Here is a 12,918-nt window from a genome sequence, read left to right on the forward strand (position 1 = left end):
TTTCCTGCTATGTCAGCTGTAGTTTTTCTCAATGAGATTTAACATAGAAGTGTTTTTAAAGTAGATTGTGTTCTGACTTTCATATTATTACAGCTTGGCTCAGAATGAGGTTTGGACTTGGAAATGTGTGTTACTGTCTCCATTTTTATGGATGAGAAATGTCTGTGTCAGTGGTACTCTGGGGAGCACCATAGGCAGAACTGCTTGCCTAGTTTGTGACAGAAATTTGCAAGACAGGGCTGGGGTTTTGGCTCAGGGGTAGAACCACAGAATGTGTGGGGAAATCCTCAACATCACATTAAAAAATAAAATAAAGGTATTGTTTCCAACTACAATTAAAACAAAATATTAAGGAAAAAAGAAATTTGCAAGACATGTCAAAGTTCAGAATGATCTCTGTCTCTATATTTCTATACACACACCAAAATAAAACTAAAGTTATTATTGATGGATGAAGTAAACATGAGGGTTTTGGGCCAAATAATTGGAACACTTACACTGAAAGTGTAAGTTTGCAGAAAGATTATGAATCATACATCTCCTATCAACCTACTGTTTTATTTATTTGTACAAGGGCAGTTTTCTGTGTAATAGAATCTACTGAAGACTCCCATATTTGTTTAGTGTTTGACAGATTCAAAGAGAATTAGCATACTATTATCTTATTTATCATCATATTTAAAGCAAAATAGGGATGTGATTTTATTTTTCAAGTTTTAGATTACTTTGTTTCAGTTGGATAAAATCAGGCCAAGGAGTATAGTTCCCTAATTTACTTTATTCCTTGTTTCTGACTTTTGTTGTAGAAATTTAACTTGTGTAACAATATATTTAGCATGCATAAAAAGAGAAAAATTAGTGCCATAGGTAAACAAAGTATGCATCAGACAGTATGTCAGGTATTCACAATGGTATTAGTATCAGTCACAAACAAAAAATGAAATCCTGTAATTTTCAGCAAAATAGATGGAACTGGATGATTTAATGCTAAAAGATGAAAGACAGACACAGAAGAAAATGTATCACAAGCTATTATCTATTATATATGGCAGGTAAAATAAAATCAATGTGAAAGCAGAATATTGACTCTGGCCAGGAAGGATTCTGGGCATCAAGAGTGGAAGAAGGGGGGAATTGAATATTATCAGTACATGTGCATGCATTTATGAAAATATCACACCAAATTTCATTACTATGTATAGTGAATATGTCAGAATAAAATCCATCATCGCACATATTTATTGATTCTGCAGTAAGAATACCTAAAATTCTACTCTCTTTGGAATTTCTAGTATATGATGCAAGGATTATTAACTATTTTTCTCTAATAACCACTGTTCTCTATACATGCAAATGTTTTTGCCCAGATTACACACATAGAGTATGCAATAGATTTCTTTCTGTGTCTGGATCATTTCCCTTACCATGGAGTCTCCAGCTTCAGCCATTTATTTATTTTTTTAACAGCTTTGTGTAGTTTTGTTAACCATTCAAGTTCAGTAGCATCTGGTATGATTTGCACAGAACTGGGATTGAAAAGTAAACAGATATTCAGCATCTAACAGTTTGAAAGAAGCCACTACATACTCTTCATAAAGATGTTTTTACAGAGCCAATATAGTACCTGCCATTTACTCAGTACACCAAGTGCACTGAAGTAGAAAATATGCAAAAATAAAGACAGCTACACCAAAAAGACTAACACTTTAGAAACAGATTAAATCACTTTCAGTTTCTCCCCCTTTATCCCCTAAAACAACACCTTATAGTCTGGATCTACATAAGCAGTCCTACATCAGCTTCTAGAATATTTGTGAGTAGGGAAAAACATAAAATGACAATGGCCGGTACAATCTTAGGATATTCAGGAAGGGAAGGAGAGAAAGTCAGTTCTTAGAACAAATTAGTCAGCTTCCGTCTCGTCAGCAGGGTCTTTGGATTCTTTGTTCTTCTGTCCCTCTTCAATGTGCTTACTTTTCTCTCACTAATGCTCCAGTATGGCAGCCATTTGTGCATCTCAGTTCTCTTTGCTAGTCAGTTTCTCTTCCTCCATTTTAGTGAAGTTGTTGTTTTTTTCTATGGCTTTCTGAAGCACTTCTTTCTCATGCTCTTGACCTCAGCTTCACAGGACTTAATCTTTCTTCTACACTTCTAATTTCTTTTGAATTTCCTACAAGGAAAGATGCTTATTTTTAGAGGGGAAAGGGGGAATCTAGGACAGATTATTTTGACAGAGAGCTTAGAATCAGCTCAAAAGCCTAGCCTGAGTCACATTTCCAGTTCTTTCATCTGAATATCAGAAGCAGCCATGGTGAAAAGAAGATAAGAGACTGGCAGTGTATTCTACACAATCCATAGGTAAGGAGAGCACTGCTGAGTCCAAGCCCCCTGGCCACACCCTTATCCATGTTATTTTAAATGGCAACATATTCTTTTCTTTCTGGGGTTTGAACCTAGGGTTGCTTAGCCACTTACATGTGTTGCAGTAATTCACTTGCAGGTCAGCATGGGAAAAGAAAGAAGAAGCAGAGCAAGCAAAGCAGCAGCAGGAAAAAAAAGTCCTTTATTGTGTACAAGCAATCTTTTTACAGTATTGTGAACAAAGAAGGCAGCCTTCCAACATCAATAAATCAGGTCTTTCAGCTAATTAAACATAGCAGACAGAAGTTTTACTTTCTAATCAGAAATGACCCGCTTCTCATGGCTAATCTATTCTCGGCCTGGAGTATGCTGAGCTTTGCTCTTTGTTAAGAACAGATAATAAAATTTTTCTTAGAGCCCTCCTAGCCCACTTGGCAGAACATCCCATTTGTAGGTAAGTCCTCCCAAGGACAGCAGATACCTCATTTTCAAGCATGTCTGCTGTTACCTATCTATACCTTGACAGAATATCCCGTTTGCAGGCAGACTCCATCAAGGACAGTAATAGTAACGCAGTCACATCTGATTCTCTACATACATGTATCCCCAGTCATTTTTATTTTTACTTAGCACCTTTGCTAAACTGATGATGCTGACCTTGGACTTTTGCCCTCTTCCACCTCTAGCATCCTTAGAAGTGACTGGGACAACCCACAAAGCCTTTTTCAGTGTTTCACTGTAATTAACTACATGTATTAGATTTTGGCTATGCTCTTATCCACACTCATGGTGAGTGTGGAGAATGACTTAACTTCTAGTCTCTGCTTCAGATCAGTGAGTGGCCAAAACCAGGATTCCCTTGGACCCTGAAATCATTCTGCCATGTCCTAAGCCACTTTGGTCTGTTAGAGTCCAGTCCCTCCTTCAGCTGCCTGCATGGAGTGAGGATGTAGATTTGGACCCACAGTTGCTGAACAGTGATGGGTCACAATTTGGCAGGTCAGGAGCCCTGCCTCTTCTCCTAGCACCTCTCACCAAGTGTCCCAGGAAGAGGCTTTCAGAGCAATCCTTAGCCTTCCTCCCAGGCTTTGTACATATAATCAGCCACCTGATTCCTCTTCTTTAGAATGGGCCCCAAAATCTATTCTCTGTAGCCCCAGGGAATAAGATAGAGAGTAAAATGGTCAGGCTGTCAGGATAATGGGCCCCCAATTTAAGTTTTTGTTGTTGTTGTTGTTTGTTTGTTTTGTTTTTGTTTCTTCTTGTTTCTTTTCCCCCTAATCAAAACAAAACAAACAAACAAACAAAAAACAACAACAACAACAACAACAACAACAAAAAAAAAACACCACTCCATGAAGTCAGCCTATAGAAGCAGCCCAAACATTAACAGCCAAGCCTCTATCCCAGAGCAAGGGAAAAATGAAAGTAGGGGCAGACTCAAATGGAGGTTACAGGTAAGTTCAAACTAAAAGGGCACAACCAATAGCCTTGATGCTTTTCCAATACCTGTTTAACACAGAGTTCAACCAACAGCCCTGGTAATTTTACAATACGCATCTTTTAGCACAGATTCTGATCACTTTCCCTACCCAGAAGGGACATAAGCCCCTAGATTAGTACATGTAAGTGGAAACCTACTGCCAGATTCCCTTCAGCCTTGCAAGACTTCTCTTTTTCTTTTCACTGAATAAATTCTACTCCTTTCACTCTTGCCTTCCATTATTATCCAAGGATCTCCTTCATATTAGTGAGAAAAGAAGAACCCAGAAAGAAATTGGCAGTCAGCTGCTAGGGCCCACAATTAAGAGCTGGAATGTGCCACTCGACTTAAAGGAATCCCCATATCTATCACAACCCTGTTGTCAAATTGGTCTAGAAAGAAACACAGACGAATGAGTCCATCACGCAGCCTCTCTGGACAAGGACGCCTCCTTCACTGACTACACAGAGGCCCAACCCATCCCTGCCACAGGTACCTTCACAGCCTCATTGATCACTTGGACTTTGCGCAATGGGCAGAACTTTGGAATCAGATTTCTGAAGAAGGCCAGTGGTTCAGCGGTGCTCCAGGGCTCACAGGAAGCTGCGGGGTCAGGGGGCGTGTCAGAGAAGCGCAGGTGGAGAAAAAGAAAAGCCAAACTGGAGGCGGCTGAGTGATCATCCTACGCTTTCCCATATGCACCCGGGAAGGAATATCTCCAAACTGCACAAACCGCTGTTCCCAGGGCCCCTCACCCCGGGAAGGTCCAGGCTGTCTCTCTCAGGCTCCACTGGGGTTGGGAACATGGAGTCTCAGCCCACTCCACCACACAGGAGTGCACGTGCAGCAGCTCTGGGGTCAGTGACAAAGCTCAACCCAGCACAGCCTCCTAAGGGCAAGAAGTCAAGGAGAGCAGGGTGGTCGGGCGTGTTCCTGACCTTCTCCAATCTGCGCAGGAGGAGCTCTTAGCGCGCTCGGATACGTGAGTGCAGCGGGATATTGCCTAGCAGTCCACGCGAGCCCAGCACCAACGCGCGGTCCGCGGCGGACGCGGATGCGCGCAGCCTCTCCCATGAGACGCCATCAATAGGCGCCATCATCAACTGCTAGGTATTGCGCGGTCCAAGGTCCCCAGATAAAGTCGCCCACGTTGCTCCAAGGCCGTGCGCGCACGCTTCTACGTCACGGCGCGGGGCCTCGGGTTCGCTACACAGCTGGGGGCTGCGCGTCTGAACAGACGGAGGTATGTGGCAGCGCGGGTGTGCAGGCTTGGTCCATTTTCACAGCAGCAGCTGGACGGCATCCCCAGGGGTGAGGGTGCAGGCGTCAAATACCAGCAGCTTTCGGGGTAAAACCCAGCTCAGTGACTATCTGTGGAAGCCCAGGAACTTGCGTACCGGGACGCCCGGCCGCGGAGACCGTGTTAACACGCGGAGACTGAACAGCGCACTTCTGAATGTTGAAGGGCTGATCGAAGAAAACTGGGAAGCAGCTTTAAAAGCTCTCAGAATGTCGGAAATGCTGGAATACGCCTGTAATCCCAGCAGCTCCGGAGGCTGGGCTGGAGGGTCGCAGGGGCAAATACATCCTCCGCAATTCAGCGAGGTCCTGTATCAAAATAAAATATATTTTTTTAAAGGGCAAGGAATGTGGTTCTGTTTAAGCACAGCTGGGTTCAAGCCCTAATACCACAGGGGAAAAAAAGTCTTAGATTTTAATGAGAGTAGTGTTTCGATGTAGCCCCCCAAAAAACCCCAATCAAAATCATTAGCTTCTTTCCTTGTCAGCAAGATTTTTACAAAAAAATATCATCAGTGGCTGGGGTTGAAGTTTCTGGGAAGAACGCTTCCCTGGCATGTGTGAGGCACTGGGTTCAACTCTTAGCACCACATATAAATAAATAACTAAAGGTGCATCAACAATTAAAATAATAATAATAAAGTCAGCAGGATTTCTGCAGAAAGCTCCTCGTGGTTTCAGGTTTCCTCTTGTGAAAGTTAGGTCTGCAATCAAGCTTGTTGCTATGCAAATGTTATTTCTGTTTTCTTAGTAAAAACTTGTGAAACTTCTGTCCTACCTAAGAATATGAAACAAAAAGTAACTGCTATGTTAATCACCATGTAGTGTAACCACCCACTAGGTATAAAACTCAAAGTTTTATCTCCAGGCTGGAGGTCCAGAGATTTTTCAGCTTTAGCCCCTCTGGACCTGTGTAGGTTAAATAAACCTGCTTCCTAAAAATTCCTCAGGTGTATCGCATCATCTGTCTTACATCAATAAACCTTACCAGCACCTCTAGGACACCTCTAGGATACCGATTCTAAGATGACAGTTTATAGCTTTGAAAATCAGAAAGATCCCAAATCAAACCTCAAGGCCTTTGTAAAATAAGAACAAACCAATTCCAAAACCAGTAGAAGGAGATAATTAAAATCAGAACCAAAGTCTATAAAATAGACAATAAAATAATACAAAGGATCATTTAAAGCATCAATGAAATTAAGAGTCGGGTCTTCTTGGGAAGCCAAGCAGGAGAATCACCATTTCAAAGTCATCCTCAGCAACTTAGAGAGGCCCTAACAAACTGAGCAAGACCCTATCTAAAAATAAAATGCATAAAGGACTGGGCATGTAGCTTAATGGTTAAGGGACCCTGGGTTCTGAAGGGTTATGGAAAATAATATTCCTACAAGATAGCCACCCCCACCCCAGGAAAAATGGAAGAACAGTGTGGCTCAGGAGGAGGGGGAAAAAACTAGCCAAATATTAAACCTCTCCCAGTACATCCTTTCCCAGTAACAATTGCCTGGAAAGAAAAAGCAAACTTTCATCCCTTTCAGGGTACAGCCCCAGCATCTTCACCAAAAGCCAACATTCACTTCTTCCCAACCACAATGGGCTCTGAAGCAGGGAAGCAGATACTGAAAAGCTGAGCCCTGGACTTTTACCTTTTCCCATTGCAAATGGGTCCTGGAAGGAGAAAAGCAAATAGTGAAATCTAGGTAAAAATGGGTCCCAGAATAAGAAAGATAAACAGTGAACACTTAGTTCTGAGCTTTCCCCAGGGACAATGAGTTTCAAAGTTTTTACAACTGCTTTCTTGAGTTGAAATTTTAACCTGCACAACTAGGTTCCTGACTGTCTGAACAGAACAATGTTCTGTTATAATCTCCAATGATATTAATTCACCCTCATTGTAAACTATAAATCCCAGACTTCTGTACCCTGTAAGCCATTTCCATACCTAGAAAATAAATCCTTTCTTGCCTGATTGATTGACTCCACTGCAGGCAGGGGAAAAAAAAAAAAAAAAAAAAAAAACTTGCTGATCTTTTTGAAGTCTGCTTCCATCCCAGTTACTTGTATTTTCATTATGGTGCCAAATTATTTTTGCTTACAAGTTTAATTCCTGGCACCAAAAACATATACAGTTTGTTCTTTGAAAAGATAAAGAAAATAGATAAATCTGTAGCCAAACTAACAAAAACAAAACACTCAAATTAAAAAAAATTAGAATTGAAAAAGAAAAAAATCACCACAGACATCATAAAAATCCAGGGGATCATTAGAACCTATTTTGAAAACTGATATTCTAAGGTTGGGGTTGTAGTTTAATGGTACAGTGCTTTCCTAGTGTGTGTGAAGCACTAGGATCTATCCTCATAACTATATAAAAATATAAATAAATAAAGGTATTGTGTCAATTTACAACTAAAAATATTTTGAAAAAACAAAACTTATACTCTAATATTTTAGAACACCTAGAGGAAATGGATACATCTCTAGACATACATAACTTGCTGAAATTTAATCAAGAAGTTTTAGGAAAACTAAACAAAACAATAAGAAGCAATGAAATATAAGCAGTAATAAAAACTGTTCCACCAAGAAAAACCAAGGTCCAAATAGATTCTCAACTGAATTCCACACCAGACCATCAAAGAAGATATCATGTCAACACTCCTCAAATAATTCCATGAAATAGAAAGGGGTAAAATTCATCAAATTAATTCTATAAAACTAGTATCATCCTGATACCAAAACCAGTTAAAGATACATCAAGGAAAGAAAACTATAGACCAGTATCCCTGATGAAATTAGATGCAAAAACCTTAATAAAATATTGAGAAGTCATAATCAACTGATTTTGGAACTCATTTGTTTTTGTTTGTAAGGGCCTTGAGGTGCATCATTTATATAGGATCTATCTGATTTTCTCAGGTAGGCACTCAAAGCTATAAACTGTCTTCTTAGAAAAGCCTTCATATTTCTCCGTGGTTTCTGGTATGTTTCATCACTATTTTTGATTGAGTCTAAGAATTTTAAAAGTTTCTTCCTAGTTTTCTTCTATTATCTATTCATCATCCAAAAGTGTATTGTTCAATCATATTCAATATTAAGAAGATTGTACATCGTGACCAACTTGGTTTCATACCAGGGATGCAAAGATAGTTTAACATATGCAAGTCAATAAAGGTAATTTACCACATAAAGAGAATTAAGGACACAAAGCATATAGTTATGTCAATAGATGAAGAAACAGCATTTGACAAAGTCCAGCACCTGTTCATGTTTAAAACACTAGAGAAACTAGGGGAAGAAGAAACTGACGTCAGCATCATACAGGCTATCTGTGAAAAACCCAAGGCCATCATCATAGTGAATAAGGAAAAATACAAAGCATTTCCTTTAAAGTCTGGAACCAGACAAGGATGTCCATTCTCACCACTCCTGTTTAATATAGCATTACAACTTCTAACCAGTGTGTGTTAGAAAGAGAAGGAAATAAAAGGATAAAAATGGGAAAGGAAAAATAAAATCATCACTGTTGATGACATGATTGCATACATAGAAGGTTCAAAAACTCCACAAGAACACTGCTGGAGCTAACAAATTCAGCAAATTCACAGGTTACAAAATCGACATGAAAAATCAATGATTTTCCAGAAGGGGCACAGGGTTTCAAGAATCAGTATCTTGAGGATGAATGTGACCTCTGGAAGTAGACAGATGGCACTCAGTTTCCATCTCCACCAGTGACCATCATGGTGACCTAAATGAACTAACTCACTCCTGTGTTGCTTCATGCATTATGGTTATGAATTCATTTTTCTCTTAAAACACCCTTGTCTTTTTTTTTAACCTTTCTTTATATGTAATTCCTATGTACTACTGGCTTCTATCAGTATCTTATTCAAATTTATCCGTGTGTGTGTGTGTGTGTGTGTGTGTGTGTGTCTGTGTGTTATACATTGCTTTCATTCTTTGTGATGTTTTCTCCATAGCTCATATTTGGAGATAATCCCCTGCAAACATATTTAGATTAATTCCTTGCACTTAAGCCTCAGAGTGTGTTCCATCAATACATAGGTGTTACATTCCTGCAGTCCCCTCCCAGTTGGAGACTACTACAAACCCTCTGAGCTGAAGCTAGCTACATTGGCCTTCACAGTTCTTTGTGAAGACATGTTCCCAGGTGATGTTTTCACTTGGAGATTTAGCAAATTCTTTGATCGATGCTCTATATTTTAAAAATAAAATATTTTTATTTTTAAAAAATACTGTCTTACTCTATGACATCATATTCTTTCCTATTTGATGTTTCAAGTTGTTCATTTTTAGCATTGTTGTGATACAGATGAGGCTTCTCTTTACAATTTCCATAGTGTGCTTTTTATCACCATGCCTGTGGGTGCATGATACCTGTTTTAAAACTTTTCTTGTCATAGGAAATATAATATATTGTTGTTTCTTAGTTTTCTTAATTCAGTGCTTAGTCGCTTCCCAAAAATTTTCCAAGAACTTTCCAGAAGCTCCAGAGGCATTCACTCAAGGAATTATTCCCACTGGAGAAGAGCACTGGGGTGTTAATCTAGTGCTGATGTTCTGAGTGTCACTATCCAGCACTTAACATTATAAGAAAAGGATGGATCATATGGTTTAGTGGAGGCATTTTGATTTTGGAATCAGGCAAAGTGGACCCCAAATCTCAGCCCAACTCCTTAATAATTGTGGGACTTTAGACATGTTCCTTTATGTTAAACAGTTATATGAACCACACTTATAAGAAAATGCAGAATGATACTGAGGGTCAAATTATAGGCAATTCTTCAGTCTTATCTGTATCCACAAACTTGATGATGTGCTTCTACTCCTACTCTTGTCAAAACTCAGAATCTCTTTCCCAAACCTTGAATCTGAGCTTTTCTTATTTTCTATGGCCTATCGAGAGCTGTGATCATGAAAGTGTATTAATTGGATAGATAAGATCAAAATTCCTTGAATGATTTTGCTTTTGCTTTCATAACCCTGTCATTTCCATGAGATGAAGCCCACATTAGCTTTTTGGAGGATGAAATATCATGAGGAGGAGGACCAAGGTGCTCCAGTTGACAGCCAGCCTACCCTCTGAAGTCCAGCAATCTTATAAAAATCAGCTAATTATATGCAGCATTCAGACCCCAGCTGAGTCCAGCCTAGATGAATGACCAGCCCAAATCATGAGCTAATACACTTTAAAGTATTTATATCCAGTGATTTATAACTAATATATTCACTATCTTAATGCCAAGATTAAATCACATGTGACTTAATGTTATTCGGCAAATAAGAGGTGCCATACATGTGCTGATTTTCTTTTCTCCTACCTTAAAAGTTAGATCTCTCATTAGATGGTGTTGAATTATACAGAAATATATGCAGGCATATATTGGTGCTAAACTCTCATAGTGCCCATCCCACAGAAGGAAACAGATTTCACAGCCTGGCCATTAGGTCAAATTTCAAAATCATATGTTCCTTTATCTTCTTTAATTAGAGCTTAACTGAAGAGATCTAAATACATGTGACCCCCCACCTCCCTGGACTCCCACCTTCCTTTGTTTGCTGTGTGATATATGAAAGGAAAATGGCTTTGTGCCCAGCATCAAATGAGAAATAGTGGGAGAAATAGTGGCCTACTTTGAATACTTGTTGGTAGGAGCTCCTTGCTCTTTCTGAAGGTAGTCTTTCCTTGGCTTTGGACCAAGGAGAAATATTACTAAGAAGTTTTATTCTTTTCCTGTGGTGCTGAAGTCAGGGGAGCCATAGCTCTGCCAGCTGGAGTGTGACCACTGTGAATTGAGATGTGTTGAAATAAAAAAGAGTGAGTTTTCAAGATACAGCTCCAAAAATATAAATACTTCATTAATAATTTTATTTGATAATATTCTGCATATATTGCTTAGGGCCTCTCTTAGTTGCTGAGGCCATTTGAACCTGCCATCCTCCTGCCTCAGCCTCTCAAGCCGCTGAGATTACACTTGTGACTCACATTTTGTTTGAGTCCGACATTGCTGCTTTAGGGTATTGTTTCCCAGTTCAGAGATCAAGATACTTCCTGATAAGACCAGAGAGCAGAAAAGTATTTAAAAAATTAAAGTAATTGCTAATCTTTTATATTCATGAATAATATATAAACATATAATTAAGGTTGATATGAGACAGGGTTCAATGCACATATCTTCCTGGATAGTATAGATTCCGCTACTCAGAGGAAGTCATGTCTTAAAACATCTGCAGTTTGAATTTCTGGGTTCAATATATAGAACCTCAAAAGAAAAAGAAAATAGTCAGCCATGGTGGGGCACAACAGAAATCCAAGTTAGAGGCCTTTCCAAGTTAGAGGCCACCTTGTGAAACAGAAAAAACCTCGTCTCAAAATTCAAAAAAAAAAAAAAAAAAAAAAAAGAGAGAAGAATACAAGGATTGGGGATGTAAATGAGGGATAGAGAGTCCCTGGGTTATATCGCTAATACTGGAGAAAAACCAACCAACCCACGAACAACAACAACAACAAAAAAACAGGAGCCGAGAACCTGTCGTTCTGGTCTCATTCATCCTTGGTTGGGTGCAATCTACTGTCACTCAGAGCGTTGGCTCGCTGGGCTCTGTTCGAGGGGGCGGGCCCTGAAGTCCTGTCCAATCAGGGGCACGTGGGTGAGATCTGTCCAATCCAGCGCAGAGCCCGTGACGAGGGGGCGGATTTCTGCCATCTAGCGCCGCTGTTCTCCGGAACCCGCCATTCTTCCGGTCCACCTGCAGCTTCGTTGTCCTGTGTCCTGCCGTCCGCGTCGCTCTACCACGGAGGCGCTCGGGACCCACAGGAGAGCGCTGCGCTCCCGATCGCCGGGAAATGGTGAGTGAGCGGGGGAGTCTGGAGCCCGGGCGCTGCGTGGAACTGGCAGGACTGGCGCGGCGGGAACCTGAAACGGTGGGTGGGACGCCCGGTCCTCTTCAGTCTGCAGCCCCGAGTCCTCCTTGGGGCAGCGCGGCCCTCAGCCGTCCTGGCCGTCCTAGCGGAGAGCAGGTCCGCCACGGCGGGGACCCAGCCCCCTCTCGGATCACTGCGTGGTCGCCTCGGCCCTGACTGAAGCCCTGTCTGGGCAGCAGCCTGCCAGCAGCCCGACCTCGACCCAGCTGTGCGGTGAGACCAGGGACCATCCTCAGGAAGGGTCCACCTCTGTGCGTGGTGTTCCTGCGTGAGAATAGCTGGGGTTTGCGGGGACCCCAGCTCCCCCACTTCCTGGGCCTCCCGAATGTGCGGGAAGCGGCACGTCCAACCCAGAGCAGCCTGTCCTGCAGCCTGGCTCTTTATAAATGCCTAAGTTATAGATAAACTCCTAGATTTCCAGCTCCCTGTCCTTATTGCAATGCTGAATTCTCCTCTCCAGGTTGTGAACTATTTGTTTCCCATGCTACATTTCAAATGGACATATTTTTCTCCAAGTATTGAATGGCACTTTTTAAAGATTTTGTGTTCTGTTTTGAGGGTTTGTTTTGTTTTGTTTGGTTGGTTTTTTTTTTTTATGAGAGGAGAGCGGAAAATTGCTTGAGCATTTGGGGGGAAAAATATGTGTGCCTTTCCCTTTCTCTTTCCTAAGCACAAAAACTTACCACTATTTTTTTTTTTTTTTGAGTTGAGATTCTCCTCTGTAGACTTAATTGTGTGAAGTGTCCACACTCCATCCTCCTATCTTTTCTTGGCCCTCGGTTTGATAACTGCCTGACACAAAGTGCTGCAACCCCATGTCTAA

General features: G+C 40.9%; 1 protein-coding gene and 1 pseudogene across 1 annotated transcript in view; one reads left to right on the top strand and one right to left on the bottom strand.

Annotated features, from left to right (window-relative positions):
• Positions 1-758: 758 nt before the first annotated feature.
• Positions 759-4,331, bottom strand: LOC124099526 (stathmin-like; annotated as a pseudogene).
• Positions 4,332-11,869: 7,538 nt separating this feature from the next.
• LOC124099519 (zinc finger protein 519) overlaps positions 11,870-12,918 on the top strand; it is a 55,280-nt gene continuing 54,231 nt past the window's right edge. The window contains exon 1 of the mRNA XM_058582950.1: positions 11,870-12,020. Coding sequence (XP_058438933.1) covers positions 12,018-12,020 — 3 coding nt within the window. The 5' untranslated portion in view covers positions 11,870-12,017. The remainder of the gene's footprint in view (positions 12,021-12,918) is intronic.

Source organism: Marmota monax, unplaced genomic scaffold (genome assembly GCF_021218885.2).
Source record: "Marmota monax isolate L192 unplaced genomic scaffold, Marmota_monax_Labrador192_F-V1.1 WCK01_AAM20220418_F8-fsc00596, whole genome shotgun sequence".
Taxonomy (NCBI): Eukaryota; Metazoa; Chordata; class Mammalia; order Rodentia; family Sciuridae; genus Marmota; species Marmota monax.